Source organism: Cetorhinus maximus, chromosome 7 (assembly GCF_964194155.1).
Source record: "Cetorhinus maximus chromosome 7, sCetMax3.hap1.1, whole genome shotgun sequence".
NCBI lineage: Eukaryota > Metazoa > Chordata > Chondrichthyes > Lamniformes > Cetorhinidae > Cetorhinus > Cetorhinus maximus.
The window spans coordinates 75,247,746-75,270,761 of NC_135885.1; the positions used below are offsets into that span (position 1 = coordinate 75,247,746).

The 23,016-nt window shown below is 40.0% G+C and overlaps 1 protein-coding gene across 2 annotated transcripts in view; it reads right to left on the bottom strand.

Moving 5' to 3' along the window:
* Positions 1 to 1,139: 1,139 nt before the first annotated feature.
* The window catches only part of LOC144682884 (NADP-dependent malic enzyme-like), a 227,113-nt gene continuing 205,236 nt past the window's right edge, over positions 1,140 to 23,016 (bottom strand). For both annotated transcript variants that reach the window (XM_078545739.1, XM_078545738.1), the window contains exons 9-15: positions 20,657 to 20,754; positions 19,859 to 19,972; positions 16,193 to 16,298; positions 10,602 to 10,744; positions 9,158 to 9,331; positions 6,259 to 6,357; positions 1,140 to 2,768 (exon numbers count right to left, since the gene is read on the bottom strand). In XM_078545739.1, coding sequence (XP_078401865.1) covers positions 2,607 to 2,768; positions 6,259 to 6,357; positions 9,158 to 9,331; positions 10,602 to 10,744; positions 16,193 to 16,298; positions 19,859 to 19,972; positions 20,657 to 20,754 — 896 coding nt within the window. In that variant the 3' untranslated portion in view covers positions 1,140 to 2,606. The remainder of the gene's footprint in view (positions 2,769 to 6,258; positions 6,358 to 9,157; positions 9,332 to 10,601; positions 10,745 to 16,192; positions 16,299 to 19,858; positions 19,973 to 20,656; positions 20,755 to 23,016) is intronic.

The following is a 23,016-nucleotide window of genomic DNA, read 5'->3' on the forward strand; positions in this document are numbered from 1 at the left end:
TCTCACTAGCACGTGACACTGGTAGTAATCCTGAGATTACTACCTTTCAGGTCCTACTTTTTAATTTACGTCCTAACTCCCTATGTTCAGCCTGTAAGACCTCATCCAATCAGCTGCCTCCCCTGTGTTGCATCACTTTTTGAATCGTGACGTCACTTTGAACTCCACCACCTGAAGGTCCTGAGGGTACGCCTCTCCTCTCCGGTCTCGGTCTCTGTTTTCACGCCCTTTTATACCGCTCCCGCTAGCCTCTCCTCTCTGGTCAAAAACTCATCTTCTTCCAACCCTAACAGCAACTTTTAGTTAATTACTAAATTAAAGAAAGACTAGACTTTAAGTAGAATTTAACCCATAAACTCTCTCAGTCACCAATCTCCAACTGAAGCTCTCTACTGCAGCCAAACACAGCACTCCAGTGCAGACAAATTCAGCATTATAAGCCTGCTTTTATACTCTCTGAACCTAGCCTCTGAAAACCTGATTAACCCAGTTATCTAATTAACTTGTTACAGTTGCAAGCTGAGCCTGTATGAACCCTGTTTTAAGGTTGGACTAAAACTCACCTTCCAACCCTAACAGCAACTTTTAGTTAATTGCTAAATTAAAGAAAGACAAGACTTTAGATAGAATGTAACCCTTAATTTAATCCTTAAAATGCCTCAGTCACACATCTCCAACTGAAGCTCTCCACTGCAGCCAAACCCATTTTTCTATAAACTTAGCAATAGTTTTCTTTAAAATCATCTTTCAAATAACAGGGGCTCTTTCAAGTTTAATGGAACAAGTGATTGCATGTTCAGAGTGCCACGTTACTCTTTGAAGTGTACTATGATGGCAATACCAAGACTTAAATAGAAGCAATTGACATTATTTTTAATATACAGAGCCCTGCACTAGCAGCACAGGCCAAAAAGGCTATTAGATATAAAATGTGTGGAATTTCAGTAAGGCCTTCCAAATAATAAATTCCATTGTCAACACAGGTTGTATTCCAGAACAGAGAAGCATCCCTACATTCTAGTTTATGTTGAAGCCTTTCTAAAGAAAATAATTACATTGATATAGTCAAACATTTGAGGGCTTAAGTTTTAGCTTCATAATAGCTCATTTTTATGGCCACCAGTAAGAAAGAACAGCAATGGATTTACAGACCATGATTTATTAAGCATTTTGTTCTCTTACAAAGCATATCCTCACATGGTTCTTGGCTTACATTCTTTCTACAATTAGTATAATGACACCTTGCAGCACAGCAGAATGTTTAAAATAATTGCTATCTGAAGCCTTACAAAAATAAATGAAATAAATTCATCATGCAGGGGAATATATAACATATTTCAGCAACAAATATTCAAAATAAAACACATCTTAGCTTCCTGGTGTTTTCAGCTGATATACAGAAGTAATACAAGTATCAGATCAGATGATTTCAGCACATCTACCAAACAAAAATAACAGAAGTAGCTATTCTGAACGTTAGGTGGCTAAACACAATATTGGATTATGAGATTCTTTTTGTTTTGTTAATTTCAAGATGCAGGATCTCAGTGCTTGGAAATAGGATACATACATACTCATTTTAAGTAATGAAAACAGTGTCATGCACTCCCAGGTTGGTTGTAGCACAGATTGAATGCTGAGTAAGTCCATTCATCATGCCTTGGGTCCAATTTCAGAAAAGAACTCCTACTGCACCCGAGTAACTTATAATTGCCCACTGAAGATATCCTTATTGTCTATGGACAATTATAAATTTGAATACCAACACCAACTAGGAACAGGGTTGATCCTGTCCTAAATAATTTCACATGGGAAAGTTTAACCATTATGAATGGATGATTTTTGGTAAATCAACTTGGACTGAATTCAACCCAGCTCCTAAAGGTGGAAGGATAACACACTAATTTACTTTATTACTCAGTTCTCCAGTTTTCTTCTGGATAATTTCCAAGTTGTTTAAATATGGACACAGATTTGGCTTAGATTCCTGGGAACTGGCATCCATGTGCCATTTACACTGCTCCTTTATTCTAAAGGAAGACCAGTATGCAAGAAAAATAGGAATCCAAACTAAAACAGTGCCATTATACATGTGACTCTAGAGATAAGATTGTGGCCATGTTCAGAAAAGGAATTTAACTTAATTTTGTGAAAAATGCTTATGAAGCCATAGCTATGTGTTTTATGTGAGATTATACAGTTCAATGAATATCAACCCAGATCCTGTCTTTTGATCTCTTTCATATTATGATGAAGTGCAGAAATAGCATACCTATTCAAATTGTTCAAATGGTAAACAATATTTTGTAAAAAGGAGTAAGTAATAACGTGAAGATGAAATATCAAATAATCCCTACAAGATACAAATGATGTAAAAAATTGATAAACGTAATGAACTTCCATAGGACTACTACTGGACACCTGTCACTGAAGAAGATTTGGTGGTTTGAAAATAATAATTGAGAGTGGCTTTCTTTTGAACTGTAATTGTGCTGTCTTATGATGCATAGAATAATCATGTCAGAAGGCAAAGGCAGTATGTTTGCAATTAAGGTTACCTGGATTTGATAACATATTCTAGGCAATGACTTGAGTGGTACAGATATCTACACTTTCTGGATTTCCATGGCTTCTTTAGGCCATTTGTAGTTATCCAATACAAAGGAATCATAATCAGGGCTGTAGATTTGAGCATGAACAAATGCTTCTTTGTCCTTGGGTTCAGGGTACCAGGCAGCAAGGTTATTTTTATAGGCGTAATCCACGATCTATAAGCAAAAAGACAAAACCTTAAAGATGGATGAACAGTTGCTGCCAAATTTAAAAGCATAAACCCCACTGTCGGTTATCAGGATTTTTAATCACTTCTCCTTTCGTGGAAAAGGTTTGGGGATGAGTCATGTTTAAATGTTGTGTTCTAAGACAAGGTGAATTTGTACAAGTTTAAAAAGCCACAGGTTGCAGTCTTCGGGGTGGTGGGGGTCGGGTTTCTGGATGGCAAAAAAGAAATTGAGGTTTTAAAATTAGAGATTTTCATAACACCAGAGACATTATTGCACTTATTAATGCATCTCAGACTGCCTCATGAAACAACCACCTATATAATGCAGGTGATTCTAGTCATATGAACCCAGCACTGGGGAAAGGGGCAATCAGTTTGGTTTTCAGGCCTATTGGCAAATCCCTGAATGGAAAAGAGTCAAGTCAAACGCACCCCCTACCTCATCCACTTCCTATGAATGCAGGAAGAGAAAAGGAGAGAAAAGTCATGTGTGCCATCAGTCAGGTTTAAAGAGGAGATTGTGTGGAGCATGCGTGAACCATGGGCTTTAAACTAGGATCCAGGAGGCCAGTTTTTGCAGTTGCAAATTGTCTAGAAAGAAAGGTAATGTCAAAAACAAATCTGCAGTAGAACTATTTTCTTCTCATTCTTCAGGAAAAGAAGTGAAATTAAGTGAAGCACTGAGGTTTTATTTACAACTGTTGCTCCATTTGGTCAATTGCTGTTTGTAAAATAAAACAGCTTAATGACTTGCATCTGGCCTCAGGTCACCAAAGTGTTCATCAATCCATCTCTGAAAAGACTGGAGAATGTAGAAGAGTAAGAGAGAAAGTCACCAATATTCAGTTTAAATTATAGGAACCTATCGTTAAATACCCAGGTTCCGCTATCTGATTAGGCATAAGAAACTCCTGAACCGGACAGAAATCAGACCAGAAGTAGCCAGCAGTGCTGCACCTGATTAAATGCCAGGGCACCCTTGGAATTTGCAACTTCTGCATTATGAAAATTGAAGATATCTTCAATTAAACATTATGTACAATACAATGGATATTTTTTTACATAATTGTTCTATTAAACATATTAATGACAAAAACGTCCAAAGGAACAGTGTTTGTGTAATGACTTATTTAAAACCTATCTGGGCAGGAAAAGAGCTTGTGCTGAATTTCTTCACTGAAATTTGAATCCATATGGAGAGGCACAAGGAATGTGGGTAATGTTAGGCAGGGCACAGATTTTTTAACAAGTATCCTCATTGCTGTTCCATAATTGACCATCAGAATGTGCTTGTGAAATGCTTGAAAACAGGATAAGTAGCTGCATTTGCTGTTTTGCCTGTTTGTGGCAATGATATTGCATTTTTGAAATATTACAAAGTGCCAGACTGTATGGCACACAACAACCTTTTCCGCTCATCATCCCTATCCTTGCCTACTTACATTGGTCCCCTTTGCCTCAAATTTAAAATTTTCATCCTCACATTTAAATCCTTACATGTCCTTGCTGTTCTTTATCGCTGTAATCTCCGCCAACCTTACAACCCTCTCTTCCTGAACTTTCAGTTTCTGTAATTATGGCTTCTTGTGCAACCCCCTTCCTCATTTTGTTCCAGAATTGGCAGCTGTGCCCTCAGCCATCTTGGCACCATACTCTGGAATTGTCTTTCTAAACCCCTGTCCCATCTCCCTTTCCTCCTTCAAGATTCTCCTTAAAGCTTCATTTTTGACCCAAGATTTTGGTCGCCAATACTAATCGTCATGTTATTAATGTTTATAATGTTATTGAAAATTATTTTTAATTTGGACTTGTAGTAGGGTCTGTGTCTATGTGTGGCTTAATTTGATTAAAGCCTGCTAGTCTGAGTGCTTTGATGTATAGTAGTTTTGAGATGTTAATTAGATAAACGTAAGAAGGTAAAGTATACATTTGCATTTGTTGGATAAAGCATTTAAGAGTGAGTGTAAAATCTTGCACCTAGCTGGGAGATGCCAAGCGATGTGTTTATATTACTAATAAAATTGTTGGGGGAATGAAAGAATTATTGTTAGGAGAGGTAAAATTAAAAAACCTAGTAATACAATGGAAAATTTACATTGAAAAGGATAGCTAGGTATAAACAGAAGGGAGTTTGTGCATGTGAGTCAGAAGCATTTAAGATCTAACCAGCCTGTAAGCCAAGGACTGTGTCTGCAAAGGAAATAAATTGAAAGGAACGTCATTTTCAATTTGTAAGGTCAAATGTGCTTTGCCTGGTGTCTGTTGCATCTATGCATTATTGTTGCCTTGGTGAAGATTTACCTGGGTGTGATTAATTTGGGGATTTGTTTAATAATTGTGGTAGTAATTCGTAGCCATATGTATGTGTTTAATTTGTTGTTAAATTAATAAATGTTTAATTTAGTTTTTTTATAAAAAAAACTTCTTGAGGCTTGGTGGTTTTATTCCTGAATTCAGAGCTGCATCTCAAACATACCAATTGAAAATATAGGTTATGACAGTTGTTCAAGTTTCCCTCTGGGATTTAAACAACTCAGCCTTTACCAACTGCTGTGTCATAACACAATCCAATCCTAATCCTTTATTTGAGTGCCATTTTTTTGATTAATCCTTTATGAAGCATTTTGGGACTTTTTCTCTACTAAAGGCACTACATAAATGCAAGCCATTGTTACCGCACCCAGGTTCATTTCCCCAATGTATCTAAATTAGCCTGCAGTCTGTTTATTTTGTATAAAGTTCTAACTTCTGGACAATCCTTAGTGTCACCAGCAAACTTGAGTTCTGTACATAGGATGCCTTCATCCAAATCACAACATGAGGAGCAATGGTCTAAACATTCAGTCATGTTGGTAGCCACAATTGACTGGACCAAAACCCATAGCTACATCTGTTAATGTGACCACTTTGCAATCCAATGTAAAATTTTACCAATAATTCCACAGGATGCAATCTTATTTAACAGTCATTTGTGCAATCTAAGGTCAACTGCTCTTTCCAAATGATTGTACTATACAGCTCTCATAATTTCTTCTGGCAACATCAAATTAACTAGTTTATAATTCCTAGGCTCTGACTTGCACACTTTTTTTGAGTATAGGCACCACATGGCCTGTCTCCAGTCTATGGGAATAATCTCAGGCTTCTAGTTCTTTCATTTCCACATAACAGAGAATACTTTTTATGCAGAGATCCTTACCACTAATAGTCAGAAGTTTGCTTTAAAGCTTTTGTCTCATCTCGGCAGTAGTTAACTCTGTTGACGTGATCCAGAGTTACAGCAATGCAGTTGCAAACTGTAACCATTGCTTAAAATAAAGGAACAAAGAATGGAAGAACAATCAGGATCGTGTGCCCCTAAAACTCTGCTGACCACGAGTTGGTTCTACTGCCTCACCACATCCACAGAAATTACAGTCGCTTTTCGCAACTGTGATAGTTTAACTTGTCTTTCACAAACAAAAGTATTTGTTTACCCTTGTGGCAATCTTGAATGAAACATCTCTGATGGTGCTCAGTGGTGGGTACAAACGTCCCTCTGAAAGATCCTTCTCTGTCACTAGTTCAGCAAGAACCTGGGCAAAGGGAAAATTGATTTAACACAACTAGGATTCATGCAGCATGAAAACAATGAATTGGGACAAACTAAAATTATTATGACCTCGTATCACTAATTTACCTCTGACATATGCCTTGTTTACTATGAGTGTCTGTTTTGTTCTTCAAACCCAAGTGAGGAGATGGAATAGGGACACCATGCAGAGGAAGAAGAGCAAGTTCCACTCACAGGAAAGACCAGTGATGTCCTACCTCAGCTCATCTGTTGCTGAAATCCTCATCCAGACATTTGTAGACTCCAGATTCAACTATTCAAATGCTCTCCCGGCTGCTCTCACATCTTGCACTGTAAACTTGAGCTCCTCCAAAAGTCTGCTGCCCATGTCCTAACTGACACCAAGACCCATTCCCCAGTCACCCCTGTGCTCACTGATCTACATTGGCTCCTGGTCAAGCGACGCATCGATTTTAAAATTCTCATCCTTGTTTTCAAATCTCTCCATGGCCTTGCCCCCTCCCTATCTCTGTAATCTCCTCCAGTCTCACAGCTCTTCGAGATATTTACGCTCCTCTAAATCATAGCTCTTGAGCATCCATGATTTTAATCACTCCACCATTGGTGGCCATGCCTTCAGCTGCCTGGGTCCTAAGCTCTGGAATTCTCTCCCTAAACGGTGTTGGGACCCTTGCTGTTTGTGTTATATATTAACGATTTGGACGTGAACGTGGGGGGCACGATTGGGAAATTTGCAGCTGACACAAAGATTGGCTGAGTAGTGGATAGTGTAGAGGATAGCCATAATCTCCAAAATGATATAGATGGGTTGGTGGAGTGGGCAGTAAAGTGGCAGATGGATTTTAACATAGAGAAGTGTGAGGTCATACATTTAGGGAAGTCAAACAGTTACAGGGATTACAAAATAAATGGGAATATGCTAAGAGGGGTAGATGAAGTGAGAGTTCTTGGCGTACAAGTACACAGGTCCCTGAAGGCAGCAGCTCAAGTAGACAAGGTTGTAAAGAAGGCATATGGAATGCTCTCCTTCATTGGCAGAGGTATAGAATATAAAAGTAAGGATATAATGTTGGAATTGTATAAAACACTGGTGAGGCCACAACTGGAGTATTGTGTGCAGTTCTGGTCACCACATTACAGGAAGGACGTAATAGCTCTGGAGAGAGTGCAGACGAGGTTTACAAGAATGTTGCCAGGGTTAGAAAAGTGTAGCTATGAGGAGAGATTGGATAGGTTGGGGTTATTTTCCTTAGAACAAAGAAGGCTGAGAGGTGACTTGATTGAGGTGTACAAAATTATGAGGGAAATAGATAGAGTGGACAGGATAAAATTGTTTCCCTTGATGGAGAATTCTAGAACCAGGGGACATAGATTCAAGATAAGTGGCAGAAGGTGTAGGGGGGACATGAGGAAGAACTTTTTTACGCAGAGGGTAGTGGGTGTCTGGAATTTGCTGCCCAAGTTGGTGGTAGAGGCAGAAACTTTAAACTCTTTTAAAAGTACCTGGATCTGCACCTTAAGTGCTGTAAGCTGCAGGGCTATGGGCCGGGTGCAGGAAGGTGGGATTAGAAAGGGCACCTGAGTGTCCTCGGGCTGGCATGGACAAAATGGGCCGAATGGCCTCCTTCTGTGCTGTAACTGTTCTATGGTTCTAATTGTTAAAAAATGAAGAAATAAAATCCTTTTCTGCAAGGCTTTATTGCTGGCTTACATTTACTTTTCACAGGGTGGCAACAAGCATAAAATTAGAGCGGCCCGCCATTGGGTCACATTGTCACTCTCCTAGAAACTAGCTTAATAGTGGCATTCAAGATACCTGGGTGCAGGTCTCCTAATCCATGCTTGGTGAATGCAAGGAGACCATGAGCGCTAGAGATGGAAAAAAAGATGAAGAAAACTCCAAAAAGGAGAAGGATAGTGAATCCACCCTTTAAGATATAATTGCTCAAACTTCTGGCAATTTGCAAGTTTTGATGAATATTTAATAGGATACAGACATGAGGTAATTGTGCTCCAATACATCATAGCAGTGGCAGTATTACCATCTGTATTCCACAGTGTCCTAGGTCCCAAGCTGGCTAAAGGACACAGGTTACCTGTGGTTATCAACGTGTGCTTTGCACTTGCATATGGTGCCACAATTGCAAACATCATTATAATTCTTTCATATGCTTGTGTGCCATGGCCATTTATGCTTCAAAAATGTATAATTATATAGATATTATATAATATACACATATATACACTAATTATTGGGAGTTGAAGTATGGACAAGGATCATCCTATACATGAATATCTAATGCTAATTGCAATTCGTTGCATTGCAAGTTGGGTAGCTCCTTATGTAGAAAACAGTCTGTTTCTTGTTCTTTCTGCTTCTTTTAAAATAAAGGGGATAGTGTAATAATGAAGATTAGAAACTAACTTTTCATCTCTATACTTGCATTACTGCAGGAAAATAAATAATAAAGGAAACAGATTGCAGAACTAATTTTCCCTACTGCTAACTAGATGTTGCAAGTTAAAAGCGCAATGCAGTTGAAACTTTTCGACACATCTAAAGGGACCATACAAATGCAAGCTTTACTTTCCTTTCTTTAATATTTCTCTGTTTTGTAAGAAGCTATGATAGTCAAAGGCTGGTATATAGGGAGTATTCAACTGTACTATTACTAATATAGTTACATATTAATACTTGCAAAAAAAACATCTTTTGCTCAGCCATCAACTTAAAACAGGAAAGAAACATTACATAAACATTTTGCAGTGATTCCAGAAACTGACAGTTCATTGATGCAAACCTCAGCTGAAATTAGGAAAATGTCATCGTCTATGTGCCTCACTCCACATGTGATAACTCCAAGTGCAACTCCAGGGAAAATGTAGGCGTTGTTACCCTGACCTGGGACAAAGGTACGACCATCAGGAAGGGTTACAGGATCAAATGGACTGCCGCTGGCGAATATTCCACGGCCCTGCAGATATTAATCAAATATATAAATTAATATGCTAAATGTTAATTATTAAAGAAATTAGCAATATTTTTGTATTCTTGCTCAGCATTTTTTCAGAATTTATTGCTTAAGTAATGCATTGAAACAGGTGGTATTATTAATAAAGAATTTGTATCAACACAATGTCTCCCTCAATTCCCTCTGAATTTAGAATAAATATCCTTATATCCTGAATCAATTATTCATTATTATCTTACTTTAGAAAAAAAACAGGTACAAGTGATTGGAGCAAGAATAGATGAGAAACTTTGGGCTGAATTTTCCTGAGGTTGGGCTGAGAGGCGAGAGGGATGACCCAATGGTAGTCAATTACCATTGGGAGGAGAGCCCAATGTTTTCCCATTGCTATGGCATATTGTCAGTGGAAGGAAACTTGGCGGCATGGACAAATGAAATGAGCTACTTAAGAGGCCAATAAAAGGGCCACTTCGTATCCCCAGCAGCATTTTCCCTGTGATGAGAGGGTCCACTGCCATGTCAGGAAATTGCCAGATAAACCTTGGTGACCTCCCAGCAGGTTCCAGGTAAGAGGGGCCACTCCTTGATGGGTGCTCCATGGTCCAAGGAGGGCCTCTTGTGGCAATGCATCCATACCCTGATCACTGGGGCCTGCCTATCTGGCCCCAGCTTCCCCCAACCAAACGCACCTCACTTCACTGGCACCCCACCATTGAGGTGTCCTCTTACAAGTGGTGCTGTTGAGGAAGCTGGCACTCATTGGACTGGCAGCTCCTGGGGGCAGACTCAAATGGACAGCAACCCCAGTGGTGGCCTCTTAATTGACTACCATTGGCAAAATGCCACCCCAGGGTCCTGCTACCCATCGGAAAGGGGTTGCCTCCACTTTCAGCCCGGGTAGCAGGACTTCAATGTCCCCCTGTAAATTCAGTACTATATTTCATTAAATTAAATTATGTAATTTGGGATTGTGCTAGAAATTAATCTTTTGTCAGACTTATGCAATTAGAGTGCAATAAGCAGCAGTGCCAACACTAGAAACTGAGACCGTTTGGAGCGATTCTAAAATTATATCAATTCAGATGACTAGGCTATTGTTTAAAGAATTCTCAAAGAACACAGAGGCTTGTATTTCACCTAAGTGGAAACCCACAGAAGGTTAAAGATAATGTACCCCACAAAAATGTTAATCTCATCCACTGCATCATAAAACTTGTCTTCAAATAAATTGAGAACTTGGCTTGAAGTAGCGATTATAATGTAGATTTCTTACCTCAGTGAAGTGATAACACTCCTCTGCTGTGCACTCTGACTTACTGGTAGGATTACTCAAAGCAAAAATAATTGGGTGCTTATTAAATGTAGCCATTTCCTTTAATATCTGTTCTGTAAATGCTCCCCGAACGGCTGCTACTCCTGGGAAAGTACAAAATAAGAATAATGTGGTTGTTTAGCCTCAACAGTTTTGACATTAAAGTATTTGGAGATTTAAACACATTCGGTGTCTCATATCTGTTTTGTACTAACTGCAACAATGCTATCTGACATCTTTCCAGGATCAGAAACTACAATTAGAGGGGACCAAAATGGCAGCTTTCATCTTACAATTTAAATAAAGTGGGGGTGGGGCATGGTTTCCTCTTTTCATAAAAAGTAATTTGAAATAACCATTTGCAACAAGGTGCAGTACGTTAATACAGTAGCTACAAACACTTAGTGTGTCGAAAGCAAAGCTTTTGTCCCTAGTCAATTAAGGAACACTTTTGCTGCATGACTAGATAGGATACACAAAATTTAAAAATTAGTTTATATGTAATGTACAAATTACTTTCAACTTGTTTCAGCTGAAAGGGGATCCCATTAATTCTATAGCAGAGGAACCACAAAAGGAAGAAAAAACTGACCATGAGTTAAAATAGAACATGACTTCTCTTGCCCATTTTAAGAGGGCTGGAAATGAACTAACTATATGACCAAGCCAGGGTGCTTGATCTATAAACTAGCTAAGATCCAGAAGCTTCTTCCTATGTCCTAATCAAATTATACTTGATAAAAACATTAGTAGGAATGTGAGGCTTGGGCACATTGTGAATTTTTGCTTGTCAAACAAATCAATTCACCAAATGCTCCATTGTGTTCTTGGGTCACAGCCTTAGCAGTTATACTAGGAGCATGCATCCAGCACTGAACTCACCGGAGTTTGCAGAGCCTCTCATTTAATTGGGAAAAGTGGGTGCAAACACCACTACACCCACATCTCCAGTGACTGCCCAGTGCCCACTCAGCCATGGAGGGCGGAGCTTCCCTCTCTGACTATGACTTCCCTGGCCCCGATTAAGAAGGACAATCTGCAATATTGAAAAATAATCCTGGTATTGGAAATTCAGGCCACTTTCCTGGCCTGGTGTATACTGGTGGGGCTCACACCTCCTTTTATACACCTCCAGCACCCAGTGTACTGGAGTTCACCAATAGGATTGATTTGGACCTGCATAACGGTACTTAACTATGAATTCAGTCATTTAAATATTAAAACATATAATTTATCAAAGGACTGTAAATCTAATCGCTTTACTACTCATGACCTGAGTGAATTGCCATATATTGGAAGCTGCATTATTTCAAAGCTCAACAATTCTGAGGGCACAGGGTTGTAAAGATGTGGAGTTCCTGCCATTCCAGCTCCTTTCCATATGATTTTTCTGTGAAACAGAGCTGTGTTGTCTCTCCCTTATTGCAAACCAAACTCTTGGATCCAGTCCTTTTTTTTTTAAAGAGCCTTGCATCATCTACAGCTACAAACAAGAGACTTTGAGGCTAGAGACACCACCCTAGCAACTTCTAAGACTGAACCAGATGGCTTGAGCCTGAGATGAGCTTCTGACCTTGTATCTACTCCATCACGAAGACCATCCATTGCCACCTTTGTAACATTACTCTACTTCACCTCTGCCTCTGCTCATGTGCTGCTGAAGCCCTCATTCATGCCTTTGTTACCTTTAGATTTAATCCAATGCACTCTTGGCTTGTCTCTCATATTCTACTCTCTGTAAAGTTGATGCCATGTGCTGCCCATGCCCATGTTCTTAGTTGCACCAAGTCCAGCTCACTTATCACCCCTGTGCTCATTGGCCTATATTGACTCCCAGTCAAGCAACACCTCAATTTTAAAATTCTCATCCCTGTTTTCAAATCCCTCCATGGTCTTGCCCCTCCATATCTCTGTAGACTCTTCCAGCCCCACAAACCTCTGAGATGTCTGTGCCCATCTTATTCTGGCCTCTTCAGGATCACTGATTTTAACTGCTCCACCAATGGTGGCCGTGCCTTCAACTGTCTAAGCCTTTAGGTCTGGAATTCCCTCCTTAATCGCCTCTGCCTCTCTTTCTTCCTTTAGGATGCTCCTTAAAAGCTTCCTCTTTGACTAAGCTTTTGGCCATCAGCCCTAATATTTCCTTATGTGACTTGGTGTCTAATTTTGTTTTATAACAATCCTGTGAACTGCCTTGGGGACATTTCATTACTTTAAAGACACCATCTGAATACAAGTTGTTGTTATTGTATTGTTCTGCGTCAGTTTCTGAGTTACCCTTCCCTTCCTTCAGTAGTCCTCAGACAAACCAGAATCAGTTCCTACTGCTTTTAACAAAGGTGTGCAATCTTGTAGAAATAAAATCCTAACCTATTCTCGCTATCCCTTTAGCACCAACTTTCAATACCAACATGGGAGTTTGAATTTGATAACCTCAATTAGGGGTTTAAATCTAGATTGTCTTCCACAGTTCCTGTCGAGAGGAACATAAAAACGATGGTCAGGCAAAGTAAATCCTAAAGTTGCAGGGAGGGAGCAAATAACAGGAAGAGGTTTAAGTGCAGGAAGGTTGTCGCTGATGTGTAGTGTTTGAGCAAAGGAAGTGTACCAGCAATATTGAAACACTGATTTCCTCTAGCTGTGATTATGAAAACACACAGTGGGAGAATGGAAATGGCCAGGAAAATGCAGTACTGACAAAATGGAGGGTGGGGTGGAGAAAACTGGATGACAGATACCAAGACAGGGTGGGCTTTTGCTACTTAGACTAAATTTCCCTTAAATAAAAAGCAAGCTGATTGGAAAATAGAGACTATCTGGCTAAAAAAAATATGGGTGACACCTTTCACTCACCAACAAGATTCAACACAAAAGGTCTAAGTCTCAGCTTACTATGGGACAGGGCCTTTTTGACAGCCAGCAGTACTTTTTCTAATACTGGAAAGAACAGATAACACCTGCAGTCTATGTGTATATTGGAAGTAAACATGTTCACTTGAAGTAAATATATGGATAGAGTGTTTATTCCTTTGCATAAACCACACACAAATGTTCTTAGCTTTGGGGGCTGCAGGAGCACTAAAATATCAGAAACAACAATTGTAGATTAAAGAATGCTGTCCTTTAACAACTCTCACCATTATATTTTTGAAAATGAATACTTCTACACCAGGCTTTGATAATGGCAGTGAAGAATGCAGGAGATAATACTGAACTGAAGTACAATACAAACAGCTGCACTCATTAACCCAGTAACTCTTTTGAGTCAAACCAATTAAACTAAATTAACAAAATCAGGGATAATGTAAAAGCAGCACCTTGAAGGGAAACTGCAAAAAGAAAGACAAAATTTAAAGGAAACTTACCAACATTAAATCAAAATGTGACCAAAAGGGTCTATAAAGCACCCCAGTCCCCATGGTAGTGTGACAGCAATTACAAGTCTGTTTGATAACCCTACACTAATTGGTATCTACAAGTTCCCTGATTTGGGGCATCTGAAATCACTGTTTAAACAAATCTCTTTAAAAAAATCAACAAAAACTTAGAGGAAAACAATATGCCTAAAGCGAATCCTGATATTTTATTTTAAAAAAGAAAGTCACTTGATAGTGCAGAACTTGAATATTGCTGAAAAGAGAGACATGCTGCTGAACTTTTTCATCTTGCACTCATCAGGACAAAAGCAAGAATGCTAAATTTTAAACGATCACAACAATTTAAACTACAGGAGAGATGGGGTGCTGATTGTTTGGCACGTCGACACTGATTGGCTAAGGCATTGCCATGGAGATATCAACAGGGAACTATGGGCCCCCCAAAATTCCAGATAATTCAAAAAAGGCGCAAGGTTTGAACATATTCCTTTTGTTTGCAGAGAATGGGTCCCTGCGAATGAATGTATGTTGCTTCTAGCAAGCATAAATGAACCACATTATGAGCTTGACAAATATCTTAAATTGGTTGTTAGTGTAGCTGTTAGTGCACTCAGGGTTGTTCAGTAAGTGCTGCCAAATCACAGAATCATGTAATTTATTAACAATAAATGTTACAAGAAAAAAATCTTATTTGCAAATTGATATAATTGAGGCATATTCTAATATACATGAATATATCCAGTCTAGGTTTACTGGAACAGGTGCACAAATTGGGACTCTGAGAAACTCAGGGATGGATTTTAAAGGGGGTGTACTGCTTGCACCCCCCGGGAGAAAAGTCGGTCCATTCAAAAGCCTGCCCTCCAGTGATAATGGCACAGCCTAAACAAGCTGAGGGTCGGATTTCCACCACTCATTGGACAGGAAGTCCCGCCCAAGAGCTGCTGGCCAATCTGATTATCTAGCAGCTCTAGCAGTCCCAGCAGCGCCAGAACAGAGTGATGGATGTTGCTGGGACTGCAAGCATCTCCATGAAGAAAAGTGATGGTGCTCTGAATGAGGTTAAGTCCCAGGCTTTTAAGGCAGGAAGGGATTGGGCACACTAGGAAGGGAGGTGAGAGGTTTGGTTTTGGAGACCAGGCAGGGAGGAACAAAGGGGGTGGGGGAGCTGGTAACATCTTGGGGAGGGGGGTGCCCCAATGCACGCAGGACATCTCCCAATTGATGCGTTTCCCCCCTTCTTCCTGTCTCTTCAAAATAGCAGTTTGAAAAATGGCCTTTGCACTCTGGCTCAGCTACCACTGCCCAGTGTTATATGGTAGCAGAAGTGGATTGAGGCACTTAATTGCCACTTAAATTGGACAGTTAAGGGCCTAAATAGGTCTAAGGACGGGTAGCTGAGCGTGCACCTTACCCACTCCCCATATTATGGATTGGTGTGGGTGGGAAGGTGGTGGGCTGGCCACCAGACATAATTTAATTGTTCCCCCTGCCGAAAACATACCCAACTGGGGGGCTATAAAGTCCAGCCCTCAGCCTACTTCCAAGTGCATTGTGGCTCCTGTTTTGGGCTTGGCTTTTACATTTGTGCTTTTTTATGTGAATCTGGAAATGGATCTACTGCCTCCAGTGACAGGAGACAATCTTGGGTCTGGTCAGATGAGTCCTTTATCAGCTGGACCACTGTGTTTCATTTCTCCTAAGACAGTAACTACAATAGTGTTACTGCCCCATAGGTAACTTGATTTTTGATCAAACAAATGTAGTTATAAATGTGAACTGAATGGAGAAAGATGGCAGAGTACCTGGCTGCAGGGTATGGGACCAGTTAGAGCTAACAGTGCTGAATGTAAGGTCAGCTTTGTGTTGTGGACTCAATTACTGAGGACTACATTAAGGAGTTTAAATCCAATTTCATTAACACCACATCCCTAAACTGCCAGAGGTAGTAAACTTTCATTTCATTGTCTTGAATCCAGATGTCAAAAATTATTTAAATTTCAATTAAATTGTACGAAAGGATCTAGAAAGTCCCCTTTTTTAAAAGAAAATGCCTCTATGTTGGTCCAATTTAAGATAGATTAATAAATCATTTCTTTTTCATGGTGCCTCAGTACGACAATCTGACATTAAAGCTTAGTATGAACCTAAGTATCATTCATTCTTTAACTGTACCAATTAAAGCTGTTGGTTTAACTTTCCTAACAACTTCTTCCAAGCTTTTTACTGGTGGATGATCCTGAGCAAACATCTCCTTTTCATGGGTCAGGTGGCTTCTTCCCTGAACAAGAGCAGAAAGGAGAGTAGAGAATAAGATGATTATTGACTACATGTAGCACATTCACTTCATATACAGCACTTGTGGCACAACCTGCCTCTCATGGACTGGTCTCTTCGGCCATTAGCAAAAGTGCACCATATAAAGCTTCCCCACCCCCAAAGGATTTGATTTGCTGCATCTTATGCAGATGGAAGGATGCCACTGCCGATGACATACAGCTCGTCAAATTTCACACTATTGGTTCTTACAAAATTTAAGGGCTAAACAGTTACACTAGGTTCAAATGATCAAATCATCAATGCTGCCACAAAATTAGATGCGAATCAGCATCATTTAGTTTTCTATATTTGCTCTTAAGCAGAAGACCTTGTTGCCATTTACAACAACCAGCATTTGCATAGCATAGAAAACTGTTGCAAAGTACTTCACAGAGTTACGAGGGAAACGGAATAGGAGCCAACCCCATGAAAGACAGTGGTGTGCGTACATGTGCGTGCATGGGGCGTGGGGAGAAATGGTGAATGGCTAAATGTCTAGCCAAAGAAGTTGATGTTTAGAGTGGGACCAAAGGAGAGGGGTGGGAGAAGTTTGAGAAGGGAATTCCAGAAATTGGGATCCTTATACAACAGAAAGCCAGGCTGTCAATGGCAGGGCAAAGAGAATGGATGCTCAAGGAGCCAAAGTCAAAGGACTGGGATTGTGTAACGGTGGAGATAGGAAAAGCAAAACCATATAAATATTTACAAACAAGGATGAGAATCTCACATGTGAAGCAGTGTGGCAACTCGGAGCCAGTGGAGGTCAGCAAGGATGGGCATGACAGGCAAATGTGACTTGTTGTGAGACAGGACAGCAGAGTTCTGGATGAGTTGAACTTTACATAGGGTGGAGGAAGGAAAACCAGGCTGAAGATGACAATGAGAACAACAACTTATATTTATACAGCACCTTTAACATAATGAAATGTCCCAAAACACTTCACAGGAGCATTATAAGACAAAGTATGACACTGAGCCACATAAGGAGACATTAGATCTGGTGATCAAAAGCTTGGTCAAAGAGTAGGTGTTTAAGGAATGTCTTAAAGGAGGAAAGTGAGGTAGAGAGTGTAGAGAGGGTATTTCAGAGCTTGAGACCTAGGCAATTTAAGCCACGTCAACCAATGATGGAGCAATTATCATTGGCAATGCACAAAAGGGATTAAAGAGGTAGGTTTTAAAGAATGTCTTAAAGGTGGAAAGTGAGGTAGAGGGATGGAGAGGTGTAGGGAGATTATTTCAGAGTTTGGGGCCTAGGCAGTTGAAGGCACAGCCACCAATGGTGGGCCGAATATAACTGGGAATTCACAAGAGACCAGAATTAGAGTGCAGATATCTCAGAGGGTTGTGGGGCAGAAGGAGATAACAGAAATAGGGAGGGGCAAGGCCATGGAGGGATTTGCAAACAAAGGTGAAAATTTTAAAGTCAAGAATTTGCTTGACCAGGAGCCAATGTAGGTCAGTGAGCACAGGGGTAATAGACCAGGACTTGCTGCAAGTTAAGATACAGGCAGCTGAGTTTTGGATGACTTCAAATTATACAGGGTAGAATGTGGGAGCATTGGAATAGTCAAGTTTGGAGGTGACAAAGTATGAATGAGAATTTTAGCAGAAGATGGGGTGAGGTAGGGATGGAGGAATAGAAATCATGGAGATAGAAATAGTGATATTTTTATTTCTTCATGAGATGTGGATGTTGCTGGCAAGGTCAGCATTTATTGCCCATTCCTAACTGCCCTTGACAAGGTGATGGATGAGCCACCTTCTTGAACTGCTGCAGTCCATGTGATGTGTAGGTGTACCCACAGTGCTATTAGGGAGTTCCAGAATTTTGACCCAGCGACAGTGGAGGAATATATCACCAAGTCAGGATGGTGTGATTTGGAGGGGAACTTGCAGATGGTGGTGTTCCCATGTGTCTGTCCTTCAAAGATAAGAGGTGTGGGTTTCGAAGGTGCTGTTGAAGGAGCCTTGGAAGTTGCTGCAGTGCATCTTGTATGTGGTGCACACTGCTGCCACTATGCAACAGTGGTGGAGGGAGTGAATGTTTAAGGTGGTGGATGGAGTGCCAATCAAGTGGGCTGTTTGTCCTGGATGGTATTGAGCTTGAGTGTTGTTGGAGCTGCACTCATCCAGGCATCCATCATGCTCCTGATTTGTGCCTTGGTAGACAGGCTTTTGGGAGTCAAGAGGTTTGTTACTCATTGCAGAAGTCTCAGCCTCTGAACTGCTCTTGTAGCCACAGTCTTCATATGGCTGGTGATCTTTGTAATGGAGAGTATTTGGAGTTGGAAACTCAGCTCAGAGTCAAACAAGACATCAAGGCTTCGAATGTAAACAATATGGATCAATCTGAGGCAATGGTTTAGTCTTCCCAATGGTTAGTAGGAGGGAGTCATGCCACATCCTAGACTGGATGTTGAAAAAGCAATTCAACAGCACAAGTGCAGTGGAAAGATCAAGAGAGTGCAGAGGTAGAGCAGGGTGCCATCAAAGTACACGTTTAAGCTGACTATATGTCTGAGATGAGCTCAACTGTAGATGGGGAGGGGGAAGAGTGCATGGAAGGATATTTGAGGGACTCTAGAGATGTGCAAAGGGGAAGAAAAGCTATTGCTGGGGATAGTCAGGCTGCGTCTGGGTTGGTAAGAATGAAGCAAAGCAAGGGCAGTGCCACTGAATGAGACAATGGAGAAGCATTTGAGGGGGGAAATGTGAGAGAAATACATCATTAGAGAGCAAAGCAGCAGGAGGTTTATTTCTTTCATCCTGCTTCGATTTCTTTTCATGAAAAGCAAGTTGAATTTTGAAAGGAAACAAATATTAATAGGATCCAAGCCGATTGGTGAAGCTGAAACCAAGACACCTTGATTGAGAGAGTTTATTGACTTTTTCAGTCTCACAGCTCTCCTCCCACTCCACCCAGCTATCCCCTATTTGTAAGTGCTCAAAGACAATTAATACCCATTACCTGTTTCTCTTAACCTTAACAATGTAATTGACAAGACATTAACAACAAGGCCTCTTTGAAGGAAAGATGAGAGAGGGAGGAAGTTGGGAAACTGGCTTCTTTGCACCCATCCTTGGTGGGGGGTATGTGCAAGTGTGGTAAGAGTAAAAGGAGAGCTACAATAGGATACAGGAGTTGAGTTGTCATACAAAGAAAATGGTTGGGGTAGTGATATGTCAGCGTGAATCATAGCTGAGGATATTAGTAGTGGGAAGGTGAAGGGCTTGTGATTGTGAACAGTGAGATGGGTGAGAAGCGATCTGCTAAGCGTTACATCATCCTGCAACCCCCAACCCAAGCACAGCCTGCAGTAATCGGTAGCTCTTTTCCAAACCACATCATTCTAATTACCGCATGGTATCATACCAAACAGTTTTCCCCACCTGAAAAGAAAGAAAAAGAAGAAAGAAGAGTTAAAAGAGAAGCAGCGGAGAAGAGGAGGCAGAAACATAAATTCTTAAACTTTATAGAAATAGATTATTAAAGTTTCAGTAAAAGTAAAAAATAACTACCTTAGTAATAAGGCCCTTTGAGTCCACCATCCAAATCTTTTTTAGAGCTTCTTGCTTTGGGATTCCAGCTTTTTCCATAGCCATCATGAGGAGATGAGCAGTTCCCATGGCAGCCTGTGATACATTAATAAAGCCACAGGTAGTAATGTAGAACATGGTTAGAAAGTTCAAAAGTTTAAATTCATTACCAAATTAATAAAACAATTTTAAAGTTAAAAACATAACATTCAAATGACAGCCCAGAAGCGAGATTATCTTCACAATATACATATGTAACTAAAACCAACCACTTCAGCAAATACCACAATACTGCACACAGTCTAACGAGGCATATTTAATTCTGTAGTAAAGTAGTTGCGATGTATTAAAATTAATTCCACCATCGAGATCAACCACAACTATTACTGAAAACAATTTTGACAACCAAGCCATCTCTAATACCCAAGTAAATCTCGCCTTTGCTCATTTGAAGAAATTCTATGAGGGAACACACAATACTTTGACAAAACTCATTATATCTGTTTTTACAATATTTTATCCATCAAATCAACTGGCATGGTTGCAAATGCAAGTCAGAGTACCAATAGAAATTTTCAAAGTATTTGAAACTGAATTTTAAAAAGTTCAGAATAGTAGTTAAAATCAAATGACATTCCCCTTGACAAATCCTGAGAGAGGGATGCAGGTGTTTCATGTGCTATTATTGTAGCTCAAGGCAGGGTAGCAACATCAAATGTAAGATGACATGAAATGTGTACCATAAAACAAAGATGAAAAAGGAGAGAGAAGTAATGTTACCTCCCCGGCTCCTTGGAAGACAAACTTATGATCATGAAATTTGTCCTTGGTGATTCTCAGTGCAGCAAGTATGCCAGCTACTGCCACAGATGCGGTCCCTGTGAACAAAATGAGATGCAATTACAGAGAAACTCTGAAACATTAAAAGAAAACCTCAGGCTGCAAACAGCTCTCATTAAATAAACAGAGTACTCTGAATCCTAATTCATTTTTGATCAGTTATCTATATAGGAAGATCTTTGAATGACACTTGGAAGCAATCATAGACTACTTCAGAAAGATGGTCCGGCCTACTGATTGTCCAGAGACCACTCAGCTGCAAAAGATGCTGAAATTTCTGACCTTGCTGGCTAGTCATACCCAGAAGGGGGCAGTACTTATTCTTTAATGAATTGGTGTGTTGCGGTAAAATTCCTGCCTGCTATCTTAACAAAGTTGTTTGTTTAAATTGGATGATAACTTGATGAAAATAGTATACAGAAGAAATTACACTCCTACTGCACATCTTTTTGACTGGCAGTAAGCTACAATTAAAAGCTTTCATTGAGATTCATAATGATGACTTGCAAATTATTTCTTTGGGTATTTCATTGTGGAGTTTCCTACTTTTCTTCAACCAATATCAGGTAAAATTCAGTTTCATATAATGTGCCATTTTCTATAGGCTTAATAAAAAGTAAAAGCAATCCAGCTTGGTATGTTTATAGGTGTGTGGATGAGTGAGTGGAGTAGATGGCGTGGAGCAAGGGAGGATGACAAAGTGTCAAATACTTGCAACAAAACTAGCATTTCAAAAAACACATTCCTATCTTGTTTAGTTTAGGATGTTGGAAGGAAGTTTCTTTTTCCAACAAAAGCAATAATATTGATAATAATGAGAATAAGATATTGTTCTGTAATAATTCCACGGGGCCTCCTGAACAAACCGCAATTCACTTAGAATCAAACTAAACAGATGCTGACTTATGAAGAGAACCAAAATGTGAAGTTATTCATTTTGGCAGGAAGAATAAAAAAGCAGAGTATTAATTAAAAGGGGAATGACTGCAGAATTCCAAGGTGCAGAGCATTCTAGGTGTTCTCATGCATGAATCACAAAAAGTTAGTTTGCAGATACAGCAAGTAATTAAGAAGGCTAATAGAATGCTATCCTTTATTACGAGAAGGATTGAATGTAAAAGTAAGGATGTTAGCTTCAGTTATACTGGGCATTGGTGAGACCACATCTCGAATACTGTGTGCAGTTTTGGTCTCCTTATTTAATGAAGGATGTAAATGCATTAGAGGCGGTTCAGAGGAGGTTTACTAGATTGATACCTGGAATGAGTGTGTTATCTTATGAGGAAAGGTTAGACAGAGTGGGCTTGTTTCCACTGGTTTAGAAGAGTGAGGGGTAACTTGATTGAAGTATATAAGATCCTGAACGGTCTTGACAAGGTGGATGTGGAAATTATGTTTCCTCTTGTGGGTGAGTCCAGAACTAGAGGGCACTGTTTTAAAATTAGGGGTTGCCCTTTTAGGACAGAGATGAGGGGAATTTTTTTCTCTCAGAGGGTTGTGTGACTTTGGAACTCTCTGCCTCAGAAGGCGGTGGAGGCGGGGTCATTGAATATCTTTAAGATGGAGGTAAATAGATTCTTGTTAGGCAAGGGAATCAAATGTTTATAGGGATAGATGGGAATGTGAGATTTGAAACATTAACACACCAGCCATAATCTTATTGAATGGCAGAGCAGGCTTGACAGGCCGAATGGTCGACTTCTGTTCCTATTTCATATGTAAGTAGTTTTAAGTATTCCATAGCAGAATCAATCAGCTATCCAATATTATAAACAGCTCTCAGTTGTATAAAAATCCCTAACTATAATGGCTGACAGTTGATAAGAAAATACTCCCTGCAACACAAGAAGGTAATTCTAATCCAGGGGATTCTATAGTATTATAGAGTGAATAAGGTACAGAAGGAGGCTACATAGCCCATCAAGTCCATGCTGGCTCTCTATGGAGCAATCTAGTCAGTCCCATTCCCCTGCTCCACCCCGTAGCCCTGCAAGTTTATTTCCCTCAAGTACCTATACAATTTCCTCTTGAAATCATTCATCAACTCTGCTTCCACTACCCCCATAGGCAGCAAGTTCCAGGTCATTACCACTCGCTACATTAAAAGAGCTCTCCCCCTCCATCCCCCTTTATCTCTTGCCCTAACCTTAACTCTGTGTTCCCTAGTCCTTGTATCATCAGCTAATGGGAACAGCTCTTCACTGAGTACCTTATCTAAATCTATCATAATCTTGCGCACCTCTATCAAATCTCCTCTCAATCTCCTTTGCTGCAAGGAGAACAACCCCAACTCATCCAAC